General features: G+C 40.6%; 1 protein-coding gene across 1 annotated transcript in view; it reads right to left on the bottom strand.

Annotated features, from left to right (window-relative positions):
• LOC128664171 (protein mono-ADP-ribosyltransferase PARP12) overlaps positions 1-26,624 on the bottom strand; it is a 140,313-nt gene that overhangs the window by 86,768 nt on the left and 26,921 nt on the right. Inside the window, exons 2-3 of the mRNA XM_053718931.1 lie at positions 25,088-25,223; positions 18,335-18,632 (exon numbers count right to left, since the gene is read on the bottom strand). Of these exons, the coding sequence (XP_053574906.1) occupies positions 18,335-18,632; positions 25,088-25,223 (434 nt within the window). The remainder of the gene's footprint in view (positions 1-18,334; positions 18,633-25,087; positions 25,224-26,624) is intronic.

The following is a 26,624-nucleotide window of genomic DNA, read 5'->3' as shown; positions in this document are numbered from 1 at the left end:
GTGGAGGCCAAAAGATAGATTGGGGTCTTACCACATACCCAAGTATTTGAAAGAGTGGACTGTGGTCAGCGTGAAATTGGATTTTGTTTTGATGCGTAGATGGGAATTTTGTAATTTGTGTAATTTGACTGCAGAGTGCAAAGTGCTCATATGTGTGTGTGTGTATACAGTGGGGCAAAAAAGTATTTAGTCAGCCACCAACTGTGCAAGTTCTCCCACTTAAGAAGATGAGAGAGGCCTGTAATTTTCATCATAGGTATACATCAATTATGAGAGACAAAATGTGGAAACAAATCCAGACAATCACATTGTCTGATTTGGAAAGAATTTATTTGCATATTATGGTGGAAAACAGAATTTATGCTTACCTGATAAATTACTTTCTCCAACGGTGTGTCCGGTCCACGGCGTCATCCATTACTTGTGGGAATATTCTCTTCCCCAACAGGAAATGGCAAAGAGCACAGCAAAAGCTGTCCATATAGCCCCTCCTTGGCTCCGCCCCCCCCCAGTCATTCGACCGACGGTTAGGAGAAAAAAAGGAGAAACTATAGGGTGCCGTGGTGACTGTAGTGTATAGAGAAAGAAATTTTTCAAACCTGATTAAAAAACAGGGCGGGCCGTGGACCGGACACACCGTTGGAGAAAGTAATTTATCAGGTAAGCATAAATTCTGTTTTCTCCAACATTGGTGTGTCCGGTCCACGGCGTCATCCATTACTCGTGGGAACCAATACCAAAGCTTTAGGACACGGATGAAGGGAGGGAGCAAATCAGGTTACCTAAACGGAAGGCACCACGGCTTGCAAGACCTTTCTCCCAAAAACAGGCTCCGAAGAAGCAAAAGTATCAAATTTGTAAAATTTGGCAAAAGTGTGCAGAGAAGACCAAGTCGCTGCCTTACATATCTGATCAACAGAAGCCTCGTTCTTGAAGGCCCATGTGGAAGCCACAGCTCTAGTGGAGTGAGCTGTGATTCGTTCAGGAGGCTGCCGTCCGGCAGTCTCATAAGCCAATCGGATAATGCTTTTCAGCCAGAAAGACAGAGAGGTAGCCGTAGCTTTTTGTCCTCTCCTCTTACCAGAGTAAACGACAAACAAAGATGAGGTTTGTCTAAAATCCTTAGTTTCTTCTAAATAGAACTTTAACGCACGAACTACATCTAAATTGTGTAACAAACGTTCCTTCTTTGAAACTGGATTCGGACACAGAGAAGGAACCACTATTTCCTGGTTAATATTCCTGTTGGAAACAACTTTCGGAAGAAAACCAGGCTTAGTACGCAAAACGACCTTATCTGCATGGAACACCAGATAGGGTGGATTACACTGCAACGCAGATAATTCAGAAACTCTTCTTGCAGAAGAAATAGCAACCAAAAACAGAACTTTCCAAGATAGTAACTTGATATCTATGGAATGTAGAGGTTCAAACGGAACCCCTTGAAGAACTGAAAGAACTAAATTTAGACTCCAAGGAGGAGTCAAAGGTCTGTAAACAGGCTTGATTCTGACCAAAGCCTGTACAAAACCTTGTATATCTGGCACAGCTGCCAGTCGTTTGTGTAACAAGACAGATAAAGCAGAAATCTGTCCTTTTAGAGAACTCGCTGACAATCCCTTATCCAAACCATATAGTACAGTTTGTGACTACACTTGCTGAGTAAGCAGGTTAGTCACCCAAAAAAAGGGATGCTTATATACACTGGGATAATATCATTTTAAGTTATGAATTGTAGGTTACTGTGACTTCAGGAACAAGAATATTTCTGTGTATAAAAATTAACCTTTATTAGTATCTTTTAAAAAGACAGCTTTTGTGGATGATGATGCTGCCCTCGAAAATTAAAAACACTCTCACTGTGTTAGTTGAATCAACAGCATATGCTCTTTATTTAGAAAATTGTAACTGATCTTAGTACAGCTTTTAGCAATAGATTTCAAATGAGCAGTGTACTAAAGAGTCATACTATATCACAGAATCCTCTTTGGCATATATTGGCTCTTTAATAGTATCCAAATTATTGTGCCCATATATATAGAAATCTATATGTTATTAATAGATATATGCTTAAGCTCAGTAAATTCCTGCTTGTGATGTAACAATCTAAAACTTCTGATATATTTAGGTACAACCAATCTATTGTGTACCTCTGGAGGTAACAGCCTATAAATAACCAATAAAACTTTAATTACTATTTCAGATAGTTTGTTTTAACCACACACTGTGGTGGATAAATCATAAAATAGTGTGACAACAAAATATAATGTGTTTTATTTGTGGCTGATCGTCTCCATTAAATATCGCTGGTTATGGTGATAATGCTCATAATACTTGATAAGTGATACCTAGAGTGGTATTCTTAATGCTGCAGGGTGTACAAAGAATAGCCTTCTCAAATATATATGAGTTAATCAGTTTTTGTTACAAATCGTAATCTATTATATTTCAAGCTTATAAAATTGTTACTGCCCACTAGATTGTATTATTCCACCAAATAAAGGGCTAGTGAATTATAACTTGTAATATAAGGTTTATAAAATATATAGAACGTTATGTAACTGGATTAAGTCTAAGCTCTAGTTAGAGGCTAGTTCTTTATTCCGTATCTGTTAGCTAGTGCTAACTGCTGTTAGTATTATTATACCTCCTAAGGCTGTAACATAAATCAACGTGAGAGAAAAGAACCTATCTCTCTATTTCACAGTAACAAACACCAAACCGAAGCTAGATTGTTTGTGCTATGTTTAGCTAAATTTAGTTAAAGTATTGAGCGTAAATTCATATATCTGGCATAAGAGGCCTATTCAGAGCTAAAGCGGCTAAGTCTTATATTAGTATTATTAATAAGGCATGCTGGTATTCCTATATTTTAACAACGAGTGAGGCTGATTAAAAGGAGACCCCTGACGCGGCGTTTCACTAACCCCTCTGAGGAAGCGTTAGTGAAACGCCGCATCAGGGGTCTCCTTTTAATCAGCCTCACTCGTTGTTAAAATATAGGAATACCAGCATGCCTTATTAATAATACTAATATAAGACTTAGCCGCTTTAGCTCTGAATAGGCTCTTATGCCAGATATATGAATTTACGCTCAATACTTTAACTAAATTTAGCTAAACATAGCACAAACAATCTAGCTTCGGTTTGGTGTTTGTTACTGTGAAATAGAGAGATAGGTTCTTTTCTCTCACGTTGATTTATGTTACAGCCTTAGGAGGTATAATAATACTAACAGCAGTTAGCACTAGCTAACACATACGGAATAAAGAACTAGCCTCTAACTAGAGCTTAGACTTAATCCAGTTACGTAACGTTCTATATATTTTATAAACCTTATATTACAAGTTATAATTCACTAGCCCTTTATTTGGTGGAATAATACAATCTAGTGGGCAGTAACAATTTTATAAGCTTGAAATATAATAGATTACGATTTGTAACAAAAACTGATTAACTCATATATATTTGAGAAGGCTATTCTTTGCACACCCTGCAGCATTAAGAATACCACTCTAGGTATCACTTATCAAGTATTATGAGCATTATCACCATAACCAGCGATATTTAATGGAGAAGATCAGCCACAAATAAAACACATTATATTTTGTTGTCACACTATTTTATGATTTATCCACCACAGTGTGTGGTTAAAACAAACTATCTGAAATAGTAATTAAAGTTTTATTGGTTATTTATAGGCTGTTACCGCCAGAGGTACACAATAGATTGGTTGTACCTAAATATATCAGAAGTTTTAGATTGTTACATCACAAGCAGGAATTTACTGAGCTTAAGCATATATCTATTAATAACATATAGATTTCTATATATATGGGCACAATAATTTGGATACTATTAAAGAGCCAATATATGCCAAAGAGGATTCTGTGATATAGTATGACTCTTTAGTACACTGCTCATTTGAAATCTATTGCTAAAAGCTGTACTAAGATCAGTTACAATTTTCTAAATAAAGAGCATATGCTGTTGATTCAACTAACACAGTGAGAGTGTTTTTAATTTTCGAGGGCAGCATCATCATCCACAAAAGCTGTCTTTTTAAAAGATACTAATAAAGGTTAATTTTTATACACAGAAATATTCTTGTTCCTGAAGTCACAGTAACCTACAATTCATAACTTAAAATGATATTATCCCAGTGTATATAAGCATCCCTTTTTTTGGGTGACTAACCTGCTTACTCAGCAAGTGTAGTCACAAGCTGTACTATATTGTATCCTATATGCTTACGCACTGCTCCTTGAGTGTTGAATAATAAAAGTTGACATATTATATTTATAATATTGCATAACACCCAAGTAGTAATTTTACACATTCTATCATTATAACTAGGTTCCAATTTCTCTTTTCTCAACCCTTATCCAAACCGTCTTGAAGAAAGGAGAGGATCTTAGGAATTTTAATCTTACTCCAAGAGAATCCCTTGGATTCACACCAACAGATATATCTTTTCCATATTTTATGGTAAATCTTTCTAGTCACAGGTTTTCTGGCTTGGACCAGAGTATCTATCACAGAATCTGAAAACCCACGCTTGGATAAAATCAAACGTTCAATTTCCAAGCAGTCAGCTGTAGAGAAACTAGATTTGGATGTTCGAATGGACCTTGTATTAGAAGATCCTGTCTCAAAGGTAGTTTCCATGGTGGAACCGATGACATATTCACCAGGTCTGCATACCAAGTCCTGCGCGGCCACGCAGGAGCAATCAGAATCACCGAGGCCTTCTCCTGTTTGATCCTGGCTACAAGCCTGGGGAGGAGAGGGAACGGTGGAAACGCATAAGCTAGGTTGAACGACCAAGGCGCCACTAATGCATCCACTAGAGTCGCCTTGGGATCCCTGGATCTGGACCCGTAGCAAGGAACCTTGAAGTTCTGACGGGACGCCATCAGATCCATGTCTGGAATGCCCCATAATTGAGTCAACTGGGCAAACACCTCCGGGTGGAGTTCCCACTCCCCTGGATGGAAAGACTGACGACTCAGGTAATCCGCCTCCCAGTTGTCTACTCCTGGGATGTGGATTGCAGATAGGTGGCAGGAGTGATCCTCCGCCCATTTGATGATTTTGGATACCTCTCTCATCGCCAAGGAACTCTTTGTTTCCCCCTGATGATTGATGTAAGCTACAGTCGTCATGTTGTCCGACTGGAATCTTATGAATCCGGCCTTCGCTAGTTGAGGCCAAGCCTGGAGAGCATTGAATATCGTTCTCAGTTCTAGTATGTTTATCGGAAGAAGAGACTCTTCCCGAGACCATAGACCCTGAGCTTTCAGGGAGTCCCAGACCGCGCCCCAGCCTAATAGACTGGCATCGGTCGTGACAATGACCCACTTTGGTCTGCGGAAACTCATTCCCTGAGACAGGTGATCTTGGGACAACCACCAACGGAGTGAGTCTCTGGTTATCTGGTCTACTTGAATCTTTGGGGACAAGTCTGTATAATCCCCATTCCACTGCTTGAGCATGCACAGTTGTAATGGTCTTAGATGAATTCGAGCAAAAGGAACTATATCCATTGCTGCCACCATCAACCCTACTACTTCCATGCACTGAGCTATGGAAGGCTGTAGAATAGAGAGAAGAACTTGACAAGCGTTTCGAAGCTTTGACTTTCTGACTTCTGTCAAGAAGATCTTCATTTCTAAAGAATCTATTATTGTTCCCAAAAAGGGAACTCTTGTCGACGGATACAGGGAACTCTTTTCTACGTTCACCTTCCACCCGTGAGATCTGAGAAAGGCTAGAACGATGTCTGTATGAGCCTTTGCCGTGGAAAGAGACGACGCTTGAATTAGAATGTCGTCCAGGTAAGGTGCCACTGCAATGCCCCTTGGTCTTAGAACCGCTAGAAGGGACCCGAGCACTTTTGTGAAAATTCTGGGAGCAGTGGCTAGTCCGAATGGAAGAGCCACGAACTGATAATGTTTGTCCAGAAAGGCGAACCTTAGGAACTGATGATGATCTTTGTGGATAGGAATATGTAGATACGCATCCTTTAAATCCACGGTAGTCATATATTGACCCTCCTGGATTGCAGGTAAAATTGTTCGAATGGTTTCCATTTTGAACGATGGAACTCTGAGAAATTTGTTTAGAATTTTTAAATCCAGAATTGGTCTGAAGGTTCCCTCTTTTTTGGGAACTACAAACAGATTTGAGTAAAACCCCTGACCTTGTTCCACAGTTGGAACTGGGTGTATCACTCTCATCTTTAACAGGTCTTCTACACAATGTAAGAATGCCTGTCTCTTTATTTGGTTTGAAGAGAGAAATGTGGAACCTTCCCCTTGGGGGTAGTTCCTTGAATTCTAGAAGATAACCCTGAGAGACTATTTCTAGTGCCCAGGGATCCTGAACATCTCTTGCCCAAGCCTGAGCAAAGAGAGAGAGTCTGCCCCCTACTAGATCCGGTTCCGGATCGGGGGCTACCCCTTCATGCTGTTTTGGTAGCAGCAGCAGGCTTCTTGGCTTGTTTACCCTTGTTCCAGCCTTGCATTGGTTTCCAAGCTGGTTTAGTCTGGAAAGCGTTACCCTCTTGTCTAGAGGCTGCAGAGTTAGAAGCCTATCTTGTGGGAGGGCATGGCCCTTTCCCTCAGTGATATCTGAAATAATTTCCTTCAATTCTGGCCCAAAAAGGGTCTTACCTTTGAAAGGAATATTAAGCAATTTTGTCTTGGAAGATACATCCGCCGACCAAGACTTTAGCCAGAGCGCTCTACGCGCCACAATTGCAAACCCTGAATTTTTTGCTGCTAATTTTGCTAACTGCAAAGCGGCGTCTAAAACAAAGGAATTAGCTAACTTAAGTGCGTGAATTCTGTCCATGACCTCCTCATATGGAGTCTCCCTACTGAGCGACTTTTCCAGTTCCTCGAACCAGAACCACGCCGCTGTAGTGACAGGAATAATGCACGAAATAGGTTGAAGGAGGTATCCTTGCTGTACAAAAATCTTTTTAAGCAAGCCCTCCAATTTTTTATCCATAGGATCTTTGAAAGCACAGTTGTCCTCAATGGGAATGGTCGTGCGTTTGGCTAGTGTAGAAACCGCCCCCTCGACCTTAGGGACTGTTTGCCATGTGTCCTTCCTGGGGTCAACCATGGGGAACAATTTCTTAAATATAGGAGGAGGGACAAAAGGTATGCCTGGCTTATCCCACTCCTTATTCACAATGTCCGCCACACTTTTAGGTATCGGAAAGGCATCAGGGTGCACCGGGACCTCTAGGAACTTGTCCATCTTGCACAATTTTTCTGGGATGACCAGATTGTCACAATCATCCAGAGTAGATAGCACCTCCTTAAGTAATGCGCGGAGATGCTCTAATTTAAATTTAAATGTCACAACATCAGGTTCTGCCTGCTGAGAAATTCTTCCTGAATCAGAAATTTCTCCATCTGACAAACCCTCCCTCACTGCCACTTCAGACTGGTGTGAGGGTATGACAGATAAATTATCATCAGCGCCCTCCTGCTATACAGTGTTTAAAACAGAGCAATCGCGCTTTCTCTGAAATGCTGGCATTTTGGATAAAATATTAGCTATGGAGTTATCCATTACTGCCGTCAATTGTTGCATAGTAACAAGCATTGGCGCGGTAGAAGTACTAGGGGTCGCCTGCGCGGGCATAACTGGTATAGACACAGAAGGAGAGGATGCAGAACTATCCCTACTTCCTTCATCTGAGGAATCATCCTGGGCAACCTTACTAAATGTGACAGTACTGTCCTTACTTTGTTTGGACGCTATGGCACAATTATCACATACATTTGAAGGAGCAAAAAACCTTGGCCTCCATATATACAGAACATGACCTATCTGAAGGTACAGACATGTTAAACAGGCTTAAACTGGTTAATAAAGCACAAAAACCGTTTTTAAACAAAACCGTTACTGTCTCTTTAAATGTTAAACAGGGCACACTTTATTACTGAATATGTGAAAAACTATGAAGGAATTATCCAAACTTTACCAAAATATCACCACAGTGTCTTAATGCATTCAAAGTATTGCACCCCAATTTTGAAGCTGTTAACCCTTAAAATGCGGAAACCGGAGCCGTTTTGCAATTTAACCCCACTACAGTCCCAGCCACAGCCTTTGCTGCAACTTCACTTATCCCAGGGGGGTATACGATACCAATTCCAGCCTTCTAGAAACGTTTTCTGTGGATACCAGACCCTCTCACATGCAGCTGCATGTACTGCACTCAAAAGAAACTGCGCAATAATGGCGCGAAAATGAGGCTCTGCCTACTACAGAGAAAAGGCCCTTCCTGACTGGGAAGGTGTCTTAACTAGTGCCTGGCGATAAAAACGTTCCCCAAATATTAAAAAGTTTGAAATCCACTTCAAAACCTTAATAATAGCTTAATAAACAATCGATTTAGCCCTTAAAAGTGTCCACCAGTTATTAGCCCATAATAAGCCCTTTATTCTATCTGAGTCTAAGAAAATGGCTTACCGATCCCCATGAGGGAAAATGACAGCCTTCCAGCATTACACAGTGTTGTTAGAAAAATGGCTAGTCATACCTTGAGCAGAAAAGTCTGCAAACTGTTCCCCCCAACTGAAGTTCTCTAGGCTCAACAGTCCTGCGTGGGAACAACAATTGATTTTAGTGACTGCTGCTAAAATCATACTCCTCTTTTAAACAGAACTCTTCATCTCTTTCTGTTTCAGAGTAAATAGTACATACCAGTACCATTTCAAAATAACAAACTTTTGATAGAAGAATAAAAAACTACAACTAAACACCACATACTCTTCACCATCTCCGTGGAGATGCTACTTGTTCAGAGCGGCAAAGAGAATGACTGGGGGGGCGGAGCCAAGGAGGGGCTATATGGACAGCTTTTGCTGTGCTCTTTGCCATTTCCTGTTGGGGAAGAGAATATTCCCACAAGTAATGGATGACGCCGTGGACCGGACACACCAATGTTGGAGAAAATAAGTATTTGGTCACCTACAAACAAGCAAGATTTCTGGCTCTCACAGACCTGTATCTTCTTCTTTAAGAGGCTCCTCTGTCCTCCACTGATTACCTGCATTAATGGCACCTGTTTGAACTTATCAGTATAAAAGACACCTGTCCACAACCTCAAACAGTCACACTCCAAACTCCACTATGGTGAAGACCAAAGAGCTGTCGAAGGACACCAGAAACAAAATTGTAGACCTGCACCAGGCTGGGAAGACTGAATCCGCAATAGGCAAGCAGCTTGGTGTGAAGAAATCAACTGTGGGAGCAATAATTAGAAAATGGAAGACATACAAGACCACTGATAATCTCCCTCAATCTGGGGCTCCATGCAAGATCTCACCCCATGGGGTCAAAATGATCACAAGAACGGTGAGCATACATCCCAGAACCACACAGGGGGACCTAGTGAATGACCTGCAGAGAGCTGGGACCAACGTAACAAAGGCTACCATCAGTTACACACTACGTCTTTTTCAATCATACAACATTTATTAAGTGACGTTTCGGGGGTGTTAGCCCCGTCCTCAGACCATATAAAAACACACAAGAACATACCTGAACCTTTATACCCCCACCGCTGTGAACACTTGAGCCGCAGACCGGAAGTCCCATGGCGTCGTGACCGCTCCACTGCGCAGGTCCGGCCATAACCATGGCTACCGGTAACTATAACTCTGTAAAAGTGACAGATGGTACACGCATAAATACATTATATGCTTAATAAACGATACGTCATAAATACACATTTCATTAGTCTCCTGAACCCATCCTTCTAGGGGCAACATCATCAGCATATAAATCAAAGTAAAAGTGGAGACGATCAAACATAACAGATAAAAGACATATCTGTACAACTATGCAATCATTATAGTTATCTAATATGTTTGGCAGCAAACTGTATACTATAACTATAGATAGGTATATCACAAGAAGCAGTGCCAGTCCAGGTGGGTATTTTGAGACTTACATAGATTTTCAAAAATTTGAAAGAAACCTAAAGTTAAAAGAACATTTTGGAAATACTAAGAGAGAATCCACAGGGTTCAAACAGAGGAGTTACTTTGATCCAAATAGTTCAAATCCCAGTATAAAAACCTTCAGCAGAGTGGTCACACAACGGACAACTGATAGTTGTGCACAGCTTAAGCCGTACAGCAGGAGTAATCTTTCAAGGGAAGAATGGGGCACTTTGGATACCTTGAGCAAGAATAAAGAACTAATTTTCAGAGAGGCCGATAAAGGTGGTGCACTGGTGGTTATGAATTTCACCTATTACCAACAAGAGGCGTTGCAACAACTACAAGATACCACTACGTACAAATTACTAAATGGTGATCCTATAAAAGTGTTCAAAAGGGAAATTGATAGCATAATGGATGAAGCCTTCCAGGCGACATGGCTTGATAAGAACGAGATAAACTTTATGAAGGTCCAATATCCACGAATCCCAGTGTTCTACACCTTACCTAAGGTCCATAAGGATCCGGTCTGCTCCCCTGGGAGACCTGTAGTGTCTTTGATAGGCTCATTACTACAGTCCATTGCTTCATATTTGGATAGTCTACTACAGCCATGGTGCGAAACATGCCGTCTTTTCTGTTGGACTCTATGAGTTTGATCAAAGAAGTACAGACTGATGCTGTAATAGATGAACAACTTATCTTAGTTACACTTGATGTGGTAAGTCTGTATACTGTGATACCACATGAACTAGGTATACAGGCGATTCGCAATCAGCTTAATAGATACCCATATGTGGGACCTCCGCATGTCTTACAAAAAAATTACTTCAAATTCGAGACACAGTTCTATTTACAACTGATGCGGACGGCGATGGGGTCCAATGTGGCCCCATCGTATGCCAACCTAAATATGGCAGAATTTGACGAATTTGCCATGCTCCTCTTTCAACATCATCATATAAAATACTACAGAAGATATATTCATGATTTGTTCCTCCTATGGGGGGGAACGGAACAAGAGTTGCAGAATTGGTTTGAAAAATTGAACAAGGTGGTCCCCTCTCTACAGTTCAAAATGACCTACAATGCTACATCAGTTGACTTTTTAGATTTGAGAATTTATGTTAAGAATGGAAAGTTAAATACAACGCTGTTTAGAAAGGAAACCAACAGAAATTCTCTTCTCAATGCTACCAGCTGTCATCCACCATCTCTCAAAAATGCACTGCCTATATCACAATTTAAGAGGGTAATACATAACAAAAGCGAAAGGGATAAGGCACAGGCACAATTGATTGAGATGAAGGACCATTTCCTCCAACGGGGATATCAAGAGAAACATATCCTCAGACATTACAATATGTTTAGGGAGATGGATCAGGATATGGCCCTTATTTCCTCTACACAACAGAAGCAAGATGAAAGAATGATCTTTACTACAGCTTTTACAGCAGATAAGAAGGCATTGCCCAATATCATTAAACAAGAGTGGAACATTGTGGAATCAGATGGGAATTTACCCTTTGGAAAGATACAGCCTCTGCAAATTGGCTATCGGAGGTCGAGATCGATCAGGGATATACTGGTCAAAGTAGATCCAGTTTAGAGTTACAGGACTACCACCTGGCTTCACCAGGTTAAACCTGGTTGTTACAGGTGTGCGGGGTGTACCACCTGTAATGGTCTACTGACTACAAAGTTTTTTACCGATCCTTTCACTAATAAAAAGTTTGAGATCCGCCATAGAGTAACCTGCACAACGACTCATATCGTGTATCTATTACACTGTCCGTGTGGGTTATTCTATGTCAGAAAAACTATTGATGACCTCCGGACTCGCATGGCCAACCACCGCACTTCAATCCGTAATGCCATTAAAAAGGGCGAATCAGAGCAACCGGTTGCTCGACATTTTGCTATGCTTGGTCATGTGGTCTCTGATTTGAGGTATGTCATTATTGATCATGTCCCGCCTCTGCCTAGAGGCGGGGACAGGGGCAAGGTACTGCTTCAGCGTGAGTCCAGGTGGATATTCAATCTGGGTACTTTGGTGCCCAGGGATCTTAATACCCACCTGGACTGGCACTGCTTCTTGTGATATACCTATCTATAGTTATAGTATACAGTTTGCTGCCAAACATATTAGATTAGTAAATAGATGTTCAAGGAGCGCCAGAGCAGGCAGGAGATAGATTAGAAGAATATATAGGAAATAAATTTAATAGGCAATGCTTATCGATCTAAACAATTATAAATACTAAAATTACAATGCTAAAAATCATGGATCCATGATAAAAGACAATATGATATACAAATGGTTAAAACAATATGATGTACAGATGATTTAAAATTTGATACAAAACTTGACACCAAGGTGGGCGATTCAAACACTGGTATCAATACGCATAGGTTAAGATGAACATAAGAAATAAAATGGATATCAAATGGATTTCAAATAAAATAAGTAGATGGTTAGTCCGTAAAAGTTTCAAATGTGAGAACAGTGAAAAAAACTAGTCAATGAAAAAAGTGAAATGTGGGGTCCTGTGAATGCGTTAAAAATATAAAAAATGTGGAATTGGAAATGTGTACAAAAAATGTCACAAAGAGAGTGAAAAAAGTGACACGTGGTCAAAAAATATATAAAAAGTGATGAAAAACAAAAACAAAATATTCCAAAGTGCTAATATTGTCCAAGTTTATATGAAAAAGTCAAATTAATCCTCAAAATTACTTGATAATCGGTTCCAAAGTATATATGTGCACGTTGTTCGTGATGAAGAATCAATGAATATCCAAAGGTTTCCTCAAGTACTATGTTATGGTTTGGTGAGAATGCTCCTTAAATACTCCTAATAGCCAGTGTTTGTGTTCCTAATTGGCGCAGGAACACAAACATTGGCTATTAGGAGTATTTAAGGAGCATTCTCACCAAACCATAACATAGTCTTGAGAAAGGCCCATCTATAGGGCCGAAACGCATTGACACATTTATGGTGAGCTCTTTTCCAATTATTTAATTGTATAATTTAGCTATATTGCACTATGTACTGTTTTTGTTTATAGGTAAACAGGATACGGATACTTGAGGAAACCTTTGGATATTCATTGATTCTTCATCACGCACAACGTGCACATATATACTTTGGAACCGATTATCAAGTAATTTTGAGGATTAATTTGACTTTTTCATATAAACTTGGGACAATATTAGCACTTTGGAATATTTTGTTTTTCATCACTTATATATTTTTTGACCACGTGTCACTTTTTTCACTCTCTTTGTGACATTTTTTGTACACATTTCCAATTCCACATTTTTTATATTTTTAACGCATTCACAGGACCCCACATTTCACTTTTTTCATTGACTAGTTTTTTTCACTGTTCTCACATTTGAAACTTTTACGGACTAACCATCTACTTATTTTGTTTGAAAAATACCAGTGTTTGAATCGCCCACCTTGGTGACAAGTTTTGTATCAAATTTTAAATCATCTGTACATCATATTGTTTTAACCGTTTGTATATTATATTGTCTTTTATCATGGATCCATGATTTCTAGCATTGTAATTTTAGTATTTATAATTGTTTAGATCGATAAGCATTGCCTATTAAATTTATTACCTATACATTCTTCTAATCTATCTCTGCCTGCTCTGGCGCTCCTTGAACATCTATTTCCTACACTATGTCTCTATTAAGGGTTAGCTAAGGACCCTTCTTGTTCTTTGAGGAGCTGTAGATAGTCATTAAAGTCTAGCGCTGATAGATATCCTTTCAAACATATTAGATTACTATAATGATTGCATAGTTGTACAGATATGTCTTTTATCTGATATATTTGATCGTCACCACTTTTACTTTGATTTATATGCTGATGTTGCCCCTAGAAGGATTGGTTCAGGAGACTAAAATGAAATGTGTATTTATGGCATGTATCGTTTATTAAGCATATAATGTATTTATGCGTGTACCATCTGTCCCTTTTACAGAGTTGTAGTTACCGGTAGCCATGGTTACGGCCGGACCTGTGCAGTGGAGCGGTCACGACGCCATGGGACTTCCGGTCTGCGGCTCAAGTGTTTACAGCGGTGGGGGTATAAAGGTTCAGGTATGTCTTGTGTGTTTTTATATGGTCTGAGGACGGGGCTAACACCCCCGAAACGTCACTTAATAAATGTTGTATTGATTGAAAAGACCCGGTGAGTGCTTTACATTGGATGGGACTATATATATATATATATATATATATATATACTGTATATATATATATATATATATATATATAATCCACTGAAATAAGTGCACTGCCACGAACAGTAAATTTAAATTCTGCCAGGGTGCTATAGAAAGTTCAAATATCCAAGTTATAACACAAGCACTCACTGGACTTGATACAGGTGAAATAAAAAGTGTTTTATTCCATATAAACCAGTGACGTTTCGGGGTGTTCACCCCTTCATCAGACCAACCTTTTTTGGTCTCTTTATAAAGATACAAACAGAAAATACAGGAAATGTGTACACAAAGCATAAAAAAAAACACAATTAACAGAAGAAAATGGCTTCTTCAGACAAAAATTCAGTATTTAGTGTGACCTCCCTTGGCACTAAGCACATCTTAAACTCTTTTGGGGAGACTGTCCTGATGTTTTCGGTAAGTAATCTTCTGGTATATTATACCAGGCTTCTTTTAGAACTTTCTAGAGTTCTTCTTTAGATTTAGGTTGCCTTTTATTTCTCTCTCTGTCCAGATGATCCCATACTGCCTCTATAATATTTAGGTCTGGGACTAGTAGGGGCCAGTCCATGACTGTCAGTGTTTTATCAGCTGTTTTTCTCTCCAAATATGATTTCACTGCATTAGCAGTGTGCTTGAGATCGTTATCATGCTGAAAAATAAAGCCATTCCCAATCAGGTGCTTTCCAGAAGGAATGGCATGATGATTTAAACCTGTCTGTACTTTTCAGCATTTATGATCCCATCAATTCGGACAATATTGCCAAAACCACTGGCAGATATGCAGCCCCAAACCAGGACGACAATTCGAGCCAAATATGTAAAACTTGTTTTCGTCACTCCATAATACTCTTTTACACTGATCTTCATTCCAATATTTGTGAACCCTGTTGACCCTGTTGCCCGAAAAAAAGTGGTTTCTTGGCTGCTACCCTTCAACAAAGAACATTCCTGATCAAGCTCCTTCGGACTGTAGAAGGGTCAACCTGCTTAGCCAGGTCCATGCCGGATTTCATCCATCCTCTTTAAAGAAGAAACTCTGAGAAACTTTTTATCAGATTTTTAAAGTTTTCTTGGCCTTCCAGTCCTTTTTATGTCTTTGACCTCTCCTGATTCTTCAAATTTCTTTATAACAGCTTGAATACCACATCTTCAGTATCCAGTTTGTTTGCCAATTTCCCTTTGAGAGTGGGATTGCTGATGCAAAAGTATGATTTTATGTCTCTCAAATTCTTTGATCTTTGGCATTTTTAATGGGATTGAAAGTTGGTCTTATTAGAAAGCTTGAAATAAATTAAACTCATACCACATGTGTAGGAAATGCTCAAGCATGTTTTGCACAAACCTGGTGTAATATACCTTTTTCACAGCAGTCATTTTGACATGAAATAGTAGGACAAATACAGGTGTTAGCAATAATAATAATAAGGGTTCCATTCAATTTATGTTTACAAGAGCCAGTTTCCTGCTATTGCTCAAGTGTAACGGGAGGTCACACTAAATACTTGCCACTTTTAGCCTATAGAAATATTTTTTTCTGCTTTTTTTCTGTTTTTTAAAAGTGCATACAAATATCCTGTATTTTCTGGTTGTATTCTAATAAAGAGCCTGATAAATAATTATATATGGTCATTATACCATTGCTAAAACAACAAATCTAATGGTGGCCTAAGACTTTTGCACAGTACTGTATATAAAGTCAGCTCCAGAGCAACATGCGACTACTGGGCATAGCTCAACACATCACTTGAGCCAATGACAAGAGGAACACATAGCACACAGTAGTGCCTTACTGCTTACCTAGGTATGATTTTAAACAAAACAGAAATAAATAAATTAATAAGTGTACATGCTTTATCTGAATTATGAAAGTTTAATTTTGACTTTGATGTCCCTTAAACCGTTTCTGTGCTCATGATGAGAATGGGTCGTCATGCAAACTACTGCCAGTGAGCGCATGACTACCGGCCTGGTCAATGCTGGTGATGGCACACGAATGTGCATGGTGACATCACAGTGGGGGCAGGACCTCAATATGACAGGCAGGTAAGAGAGCTGGATGGGGGGGGGTGTTCAAACCCCTCAATATCAGCTAATTTACTAGCCAAAGACCTCCAATACCCCTTATTTGAAACAGAATTGCCTGTTCTTTCAAATGGGGACCACAACAAACCAGATATTTTTTTAAATAAAGTAAAAACACAATATGCAAGGTTGTGTTGTGTCTAGAGATCCTTATATAAGCTCAATAAAAAAAATCTGTTATGTCTAGAGACCCCAAATAAAGTTTACTTTAGAGCAGACAAGTCCCTCTCTTAAAAAAAATATATGAATTTTGTCTGTATAGCCAGGATATCAATATTGTAACAGTGATCGCCATGCAAGAAAAATAAAGTGCTTTTATTTCTTTACTACACAAAGGGGCTTCTCTAATCGATATTCTAACCCCCAAAAGCCTATATGGGCCCCTATTTCACATGTGGCTACCCTTGATGACAATTTAGTAAGGTGATTACAGCAACAGTGGAATTCTGGCTGTTTTCAATATTAATTACTTAAATCTTGACAAAAATATAAATTTTCTTTTTAGATTTTTGATACCGCTATCTCACATGTCATAAGATATAAATATCATAACGGTGTATTCTGAATCTGCTGGAAAAAAAAAACAGTATATAATTTGTGTGGGTCCCTTACTGAAATTTGACTTGCGATAGTGTTTAAAGGGATAGGAAAGTCACAATTAAACTTGCATGCTTCAGACAGAGCATGTCATTTTAAGACACTTTTAAATTCACTTCTATTTTCAAATGTGCTTCGTTCTCTTAGTATCCCTTGTTAATTGGTGCCTGCACACATTTGTCTCTTGTGATTGGCTAACTAGATGTTTTCAGCTATCTGCCAGTAGTGCAATGCTGTTCCTTCAGCAATAGATAACAAGAGAATTAAGCAAATTTGATAATAGAAGTAAATTGGAAAGTTGTTTAAAATTGTATGTTCTATTTGAATCAAAAGAGCTGAAAATTGGCTTAGCACAGGGGTGTGGAAAAGGCTTAGCAGTGAATCAGTTTTAAAGGGACGGTCTATACCAGAAGTTTTATTGTTTTAAAAGATAGATAATCCCTTTATTACCCATTCCCCAGTTTTGCATAACCAACACTGTTATATTAATGTACTTTTTATCTCTGTGATTACCTTGTATCTAAGCCTCTGCTGACAGCCCCCTGGTCACATGACATTTTAGTTATTATCTATTGACTTGCATTTAAGCCAATTATTGCAGTGTCTGCCACAAGCCACGAGCGTGATCACAATGTTATCTATAGGGCTCACATATACTAGCACTCCCCTGTTGTGAAAAGTAAATACAAAAGCATGTGATATGAGGCTCTCTTTAATGGCTTAGAAACAGGGAGACATTTAGAGATTTCAATGTTATAAAGTATATTTATATAACAATGTTGACTGTGCAAAGCTGGGGGGATAGGTAGTAAAGGCATTATCTATCTCTTTAAACAATAACAATTTTAGTGTTGACTGTCCCTTTAATGCTGCAACCTAGGTTAACAGTTGCACGTGGGAGCATATTGTTAAACCCTCTACACCCACCCTGGTCTATCAGGTGATGTGATGCGTGTCCTATAGACAGTATAGACACTATAAAGCAGTGTTTCCCAACTCCAGTCCTCAGGACATCCACACAAAGTCCCAGCACTGAAGATCCGATCACACGATTATGTGAAAAAGCAGCTCATCTTTATTGAAAGTTAAAAACAGACGGAAACATCATAAAACCAAAAAGAGGTAAACGAACAAGGTGATAGGAGAGCCTCAGCCCACCCGCATTATACGCGTTTCGTGCCTGTAGGCACTTGTTCACTGATCAGCTGATTATTTCACCTGTGCTCTAGTTAAGATATAATGAATATGTGGTCTGTCAAGGGTCCTGAGGACTGGGTTTGGGAAACACTGCTATAAAGCATCCACACAATTTGTAAAGTAGGAAGTCATCTCATTTCAGTTCATCCGGACAACCTTTGGTTCTAATAACATTAAATTTTCCTTCACTCTGATCAACTAAATAAAGGGCTAAAGCCATTTTTTCTCACATACTTGCCTTTGATTGAGGACGTAATTGCATCTCTCTTTTGCAAGGAAGGTGGGGCACTGCTACCATTAAGGATTGCGGCATTAATGTAGATCCCTATTAGCTGAGACACAAGGCTTTCAGACACTCCCCATTTGATCAGCCTCTTCATTGTCTCTGCATCCCTGAGATTATGTGTCCGTTTACACTTAGCCCCAAACTTACAATCCCCATGGAGGTAATGCTGGCAAATGTGAAGCTTGTTACAGTTAGTCTTGTAGGTACAGGATCCATGAGCTCCGTCTCCTCTATTATAGTGCAAACAAGCCTACAAAAAGTAAATCCAAAAACTAGAGTGAACTTAAACAATATACAAAAACAAATTAGAGTTACTCAAGAATACTACACCTGCCGAGAATTCATTATAAGGACAGTGAAATAAAAATTGAGAGCCTGATTACAAGTGTTGCGCTAAATATTGTGCACTGGTATTACAAGTTGTCAGCAATGCGAACGCGATTGCTGGGAAGCATTGTGCTCACGAGAGCGCGTTTCCATAGGCTCCAATGGAAGACTTTTCTGATGCCGTCAGAGATGGCATCAGAACCTAAGAGCAGCTAAGGGGGTAAGTAGTGCCGTTTTTTTCTAACACCCCACTCCTGCCAACTTTACCCCCAAAATACTGCCTAGTGCAGTTATTTTATTAAAAAATAAAGATGCTGCGCTATCTTTATTTTTTTAATAAAATACACTACACTATATTTTGCGGGCATTTGGGGCAAATTTATAAAACTAACCAGAGATCTGATCTCTGGTTAATTTTATAAGCACTAACCAGCCCCTTGTAATAGCTGGTTAATTATCGTGCGACCACAAATGAGGATGCGCGATAATTTAACGCTCCACTTGTAATCTAGCCCTAAATGTTAATAATTCAGATAGAGCAAGCAATTTTAAATAACTTTCCAATTTACTTCAATTATCTAATTTGCTTTGTTCTTTTGATATCCTTTGTTTAAACACATACCTAGATAGGCTCAAGAGAAGCAAAACAATTATAGGAGCTAGCTGCTAATTGGTGGTTAGCTAGCTCCTATTAGTGCACTGCTGCTCCTTCAACAAAGGATACAAAGAGAACGGAAAACATTTGCTAAAAGAAGTAAACTGCTTTGCTCAAACACTGATATATTTTAACACTAGTTGATTAGTGAAAAAGCGACTGAGAAACATTATGTAACATTTTAAAAGAACTGCAAATTCTTATATGAATACACACGTTTGGTGACAGTTAGATTTAAATAGATCCATCTCATAAATTCCTGTGTAATTTCCTTGAGGCTCAAAAAACTTAAATTCTGCTTACCTGATAATTTTCTTTTCTTCAGATGGAAAGAGTCCACAGCTGCATTCATTACTTTTGGGAATTCAGAACCTGGCCACCAGGAGGAGGCAAAGACACCCCAGCCAAAAGGATTAAATACCTCCCCCACTTCCCTCATCCCCCAGTCATTCTGCCGAAGGAACAAGGAACAGTAGAAGAAATATCAGGGTGAAAAGGTGCCAGAAGAACAAAAATAATAGACGCCCCACAGAAAAATACAGGCGGGGAGCTGTGGACTCTTTCCATCTGAAGAAAATGATCAGGTAAGCATAATTTAAGTTTTTCTTCATAAATGGAAAGAGTCCACAGCTGCATTCATTACTTTTGGGAAAACAATACCCAAGCTATAGAGGACACTGAATGCAAAAACGGGAGGATACAAAAGGCGGCCCATTCTGAGGGCACCAGGCCTGAAAACCCCTACCCAACAACATCCCGCTTCGTCCGAAGCCGAGAACAACTTTAAAAAAGAAAAGGAAAAGGCCCAAGGACCCTGACCGCAGATAGTCCACAAACCTTGCTAGAGACCGCAGCAACTAGACTCGACTGAGTCAACAGCCTCCAGGAGACACCGTCGCCCAGCCTACCCCTTACTAAAGAAAGGGCACAAGCTACTGTATTCTTCCACAAAGAAGAAAATACACGGAGAAAACATGAATGTTCTTGTAAAGCGTGGCTAATCCCCCTTAAGGGACTCAAGGCGCTGCTCATCTTATCAACCTCGGAAGGAGGAAGGCTGAGTAGACCTTGCCAGGGATCGAACTTGCAACCCTCGGTTTGCTACAGCGCAGAGTAGCCACAGTGCATTAGTATGCTGAGCTAGCTGTCCAGCTAGCATAAGGAACTCCAGACCAACAGAGACCCACCAGTCTCAAAGAAACAAGACAAAAAACAAGAAATGCTCAGAGGACGGATTTAGCAGAGCAACAGATCTCAGATCCTGCTCCAACACCGGACCAGCCCAAGCGACATGTCTGATAGACAGAAAGGCCCCAACTACAAGCCCCCAGGGAATGGAAAGAAAATGGGGGGACTCACCCACCCCAACAGAGCTCGGGTGCCAACCCAATCCGCTCCTCCAAAATAAGGCACTCCCAAGGAGAACCCCCTGGGACCTGGAACAGAGAAAGTGCAATAGATCTGTAGGAAGACCTGTCACAGCTTAGACAGTCTCTACGTAGAGAGATCAAATTTCAACAGGTAGAACAGAGCCCACAGAGCATCAGATGCTGCCCCTTACATAAATAAGCCACCTGATCCAACCTCCTACACACAGGGCAGGACAAAGACCCTCCAGAGAGAGGAAACCCCAGCTCATAAGGAAGACAAACTATCCCCTCAAAAGGGAAGGGCTCAGATAAGAACAGCGTACATGTCCACAAGACATGAAGCCATAGTATGATCAAAACACGGACCGAATGAAAAAATCATCCAGACACCACTGTTGACCCAACAGAGAAAAAAACTCCCCATGAAGGAGCAGCACACTCTGTCCGAAGAACAAGTCAGGCCTTAAAGTTTATAATCAGTACCCGAAGGTGGATATGCACTCTGGCCTTCCTGCTTGCAAGCCCAATGAGCTAGCCCCTATGTCACAACATAGGGTCCCTGAAAAAAATGGGTCCCGAACCAGTCCACAGGATCATAAGTCTCCAGACATCAAGAAAATCCAAGACAAGAACCCTGGACATGGGACCCAGAATCATCCTAGAATGAATGACACACCCAGGGAACACAAGATACCCCTTCTGAAGCAATCAGACTCACAGGGGATGGAAACCGGGAAACCCGGAGAATGGGTACAGGACTCACTCGTAATTCCCAGACCAAAGGGAAGAGAAGACACTTAGCCGGAGGTCAACCCCCCCCCCCCCCCCCCAACAAGGTGCTAGGCCGCGACAAAGTCACGCAATTTCTCTAGAGCCCAAAGGCCCCAAGGGCAACACTAAGGGAAATGAGAACGAGAACAGAGTCACCGGAAAGAGAGTAGAAAAAAAGGCGTCTCCATAATCCTTGCAGATTAACGTTCCAGAGGACCACACCCAAGGGAGAATGCAAAGCATCCCGAACTCAGGCAGAAAAACATCCCCTAAGCAAAAAGCTTGGAAAAAGAGACAACACCTCCTATCGCCCCTGATATGGAGACGACTAACTACCGAAGGAAGACAGAGCCTCACGGCCTTCACTTCCTAATTAAGCGTCCAAAACCGCCAGAAAAAACGGACGTAGTCCAGAAAGTCTCGACCCAAAGGAAGAGAACCTCTAAAAGGAACAAGTCCTAAAAGGACACTTCCAAAAGAGACCATGAAAGGCAAAACCGTAAGAACGGCGGTATGAAGGACCTAAATCCTCCAAGCCTCCAACCCACAACGGGAAGGAACACTCTAGTTCCCGGAAAAATCGGAAACCACTAAGCATGTCACCGCGGATCTCAACAGAGTCCCGGCCCACTAGCTTGAAAGCCGAATGAGGACTGAACCAATCCCCCATGCCCCTAAGCAACCACAGACCATCAAGTCCTCTCAGGATGCTAGTTGAAGCTTGTAAAATAAAACAAGTAAACAACACAAATCATATTGTGATCACTAGGCACCCTCACCGGACCAACCGGACATAAAAAGGTGCCATGTGTCTAAACTAGGCCTCAAAGACAGAAGGATTTGTACCCAGTCAGGACCAGCCTGAAACCAAGGGCCCCAGCACTGTCAAGGCCACATAGAGTCTCCCCCAAGATGGAGGGATAAAGAACAGTCAGACAGACTTTTGTAAACAGTGCAACCACAAAATTGCGAGTATCAATTCCAGAGAAGAAAGTTCCAGAAGGAAACATCACACCACAACATGAGCTTTAGACCAAATAAAAATTATCCTGACTGAATGAAAATAAAAGATAAGGCAACCCGTAGGTTATTGCCCAGGAAGAACGGACAGACCCGCAGGACCAGTCTAACAGGGGTCCGAGAGTTCCAAGCTCAGAACTGGAAAAGGATACACAAATAACAAAAAGACTATAAGAAGATTACTTCATCCCCTTATGTCTATGCATGCAAGCCAGTCGAAGATTTAGACTAAGAATCCCCAGACCCATTAAGAGTAGGATCCTACAGCAACGTCAAAAACGTGCCTTAGTAAAACATGAAGGCGCGCCAGTCTATAACGAAAGGTGCAACATACCTCCGCCGGGACAAAAGAAAACACCGGCCCCAAAGGTTGACCCCCTGAGGCCTCAGGGCAGTCGCTCCCCCGGAGGGCTGAACTGGACCAGGCGACGCCTGACGAGCCCCGGTTAACGGAACACGGACAATATCGTAAGTACACTCCCGGGAGGTGCAGATGCGCCAGCGCCAAAGATATGGCCATGCGGAACCGTGTCGTAACCTCCAGTGGGAACAGGCCACACTCCCTAGAAGGATAAGTAGTATTTGGGTTACCTGCATGCGTAGTAAGAGTTGGTGGTAGAGAACGCGTCTTGTGAGAAATAGAATCCCCAGAGATGGATGGCTCAGTGGGCACCTGATTCCCCGATCCCGAGGAACAGAGCACTCTAAAACGGTATTCGGAACATAACTGATGGGCATGTATCACCCGGGTTAATTCATATTTTTCGCAAGAAGTAGAGTCTGAATCAGAGACATCCGTCTCCAAAAATCAGAATCCTCCATAACTGGGAGACTGAATAAAAATTGGACCAATAAGAAAAATCTAAACGGCACCATACACCCCCAATGGCTGGGGCACTCACCACCTCCAGAGAACCAGACACCAGCGGACCAGAATTTCTCCGTCGCCACACGGTCAGGAAAGCGGAAATGGAGTCACAAGGTAAACCATGAAGTCCATGCAAAAGGGTGCCCGACCGTAAAGGCCGCATCACTAGACATAGGCCGTTATGTTCCAAAATAGCCATGAGCCGAAGCAACACTACAAAGTAGCAGACAGAATCACATAAACATGATTATAAACCCCCCCTGTTCAATAACCCCCCTGAGGAGATATTAACCCTTGATTCCTAGATATAAAAAGGAGCCTCACTGAGACCCTATGTTAAAGTTATCCCCGAAAGGTTGTAGTCCCTCTCGGATAAACAGTTGTAATTACAATACATCCATGATGAAAGTAAAATGAAACGATCTTACCGTAATCTACGCTGTGGAACAGGAACACGGCCCTTCAAGTGTGACATATAGTAGCGTCGCTTCTGCAATGGACCTGAGAGAAAAAAGCAGGCAGCGAAACTTGTCAATGCTGATTGCTTTTGGAGCTGTTAATATGAGTCGGTATGGTTTCGCAGAAAGACTAACTTTCACCCATGCTCTCACTGAGAGGCTGACATGACTACTTAAAAGTCCCATGCTGAAGAGTACTACCCTCCATACGAGACTATCGAAAACTTCTGACACTTCTCTGCCAACCTCCTGGAACAAAAGGCAAAGAATGACTGGGGATGAGGGAAGGGGGGGAGACATTTAAGCCTTTGGCTGGGGTGTCTTTGCCTCCTCCTGGTGGCCAGGTTCTGAATTCCCAAAAGTAATGAATGCAGCTGTGGACTCCATTTATTTCCATTTATGAAGAAAAAAGAAATGCAACAAAAACAAAACTGTACACATATTATACACTCATAGAAAACTCACTGCTATGTGTGAAACTGTGTAAAACATATTTTTGCACATATATTTGTGAAAAATCATACAAATCATTTTATCTTAGTGTTTAAAACACATGAAAATTTGTAAAATTGTAATTTCTTCAGGTTTTTAGGAAAAATAATATTTGATGTAATATTTCATGTATGTAAATACATATGCGTAATTGCCCCCTTTTATGCAGTCTGCTCAGGTGAAGAATTGGTTCAATAAAACACATATAGATATGTATTCCGTGTGTGATTCTGTCTTGGCTGTTTTGGTAGTTTCTTAAGATGGAAGCATGAGTAGATTCGGATATAAATGATCAAAACAAGTCCGATTGATTATTGAAAAACAATTTAACACAATATGACTGACTGGAGTATGAAAAAGTCTGTATTTCTTTGTGCGACAATGTACACATCTGACAAAGTGTGTAGGTGACAACATATGCGTGTTATTTGTGCTGGTTTGCGTGACTTAGAATAGCTGGTGCACATAAGTCACATACAGTATATTTTGTGTAGATTTAACCCATAGCTTGATTCTCAATAGGGCTCATATTGTGAATTATTTTATAGTTAAAATTTGCCTACTAAAAAAAATGTATGGTACAGTATGGCTCTCTAGTGTAGCATTATAACAGTTACAGAGCAAATCTGTGCTATGGTTCTGTGGGGGGACACATTTCAGTACAAGTAAATCATCAGTTTGTTAGACGTTGCATTAGTATTGTGCAGCACGGTCATTCATTCACAGAAAATTCAAGATACTCACCTCTGGCAGAAGGCTGGGATCATTCTGCAACAGAAGCTGCCTGAGCTCCAGAACACTTATTCCATTCAGTTTGTGCTCCTGTAAAACCCGGAGGTTTGGGTCCATCTCAATGTCATGGTTAAATTTGCACGATGACCTGGTGTAACACCCAGAAACAGGAAATCAACACACAATTTGCCAGACTGATATGATCTACTGGTAACTCAACTAAATCTCCTTTAGATTATGTCTACATCACATTACAGGCTAGATTACAAGTGGAGCGGTTATTGCTACTGCGAGCTCCCAGTAGCAATTAGCGCTCCAAAAATTAACCAGAGATAATGGCCCCTATTTACTAAAGGTCTTGCGGACCTGATCCGACACTGCAGATCAAGTCTGCAAGACCTTGCTGAATGCGGAGAGCAATACGCTCTCCGTATTTCAGCATTGCACCAGCAGCTCACAAGAGCTGCTGGTGCAAACGCTGCCCCCTGCAGACAGCAGGGAGCTGTCAATCAACCCGATTGTACTCGATCGGGTTGATTTCTGGCGATTCCTGTCCGCCTGCTCAGAGCAGGCGGACAGCGTTATGGAGCAGCGGACTTTGTGACCACTGCTTCATAACTGCTGTTTCTGGCGAGTCTGAAGACTCGCCAGAAACACGGGCCGTCAAGCTCCTTTCGGAGCTTGATAGATAGGCCTAGATCTCTGGTTTATTTTCTAAAAGTGCCCCAAATGCCTTCAAAATAGAGGGCATTATCGTTTTTTAAAATAAAACTGCACTAGGCAGTTGAAGGGCTTTAAAGTTGGTGGGAGTGGGGTGTTAGAAAAAAAATGGCACTGAAAAGTATCTTTACATTGCCGTCTATGGGAACTGTGTGTTCCCATAGACCGCAATGTAAATATATATTATATGCTTATATACATATAAATGTATGTGTTAATGTGTATATATATATAAATATATATTATATGCTTATATACATATAAATTTATGTGTTAATGTGTATATATATATAAATATATATTATATGCTTATATACATATAAATGTATGTGTTAATGTGTATATATATAAATATATATTATGTATATAATCATATGCATATATATTTAAAAAATGCTGCCCATCTCTGTGCTACTTGCCCCTTTGGCTGTGCGAGGTTCTGATGCCGTCTCTGATGGCATCAGAACGAGGCTCCCATAGGAGCCTATGGAAGCGCGCTCTCGTGAGCATTGCAATTTACTTTATCGTGCGCTGGTATTACAAAGGGGAACGCTTGTTTATAGCAGTATCTTTCTTTATCAGTACTATAATTACCCACTAACTTTACTACTGCTTCCTTCACAGTTCCTCTCACAACTAAACCGTCCATATACCTTCTCATACCCACACAAACTTTACCAATGAACCTCCTATAATAGCATTTCCAGTAATTAATACTATTGCCCCATAGGCATACAGGTAGCCCTCAGTTTACGCCGGGGTTAGGTTCCAGAAGGAATGGTTGTAAATCGAAACTGTTGTAAATTGAAACCCAGTTTATAATGTAAGT

The sequence above is a fragment of the Bombina bombina genome, chromosome 6, assembly GCF_027579735.1.
Source record: "Bombina bombina isolate aBomBom1 chromosome 6, aBomBom1.pri, whole genome shotgun sequence".
Taxonomy (NCBI): Eukaryota; Metazoa; Chordata; class Amphibia; order Anura; family Bombinatoridae; genus Bombina; species Bombina bombina.
Note: the sequence above shows the minus strand (reverse complement) of the source record. Positions and strands in the feature narration are given on the sequence as shown.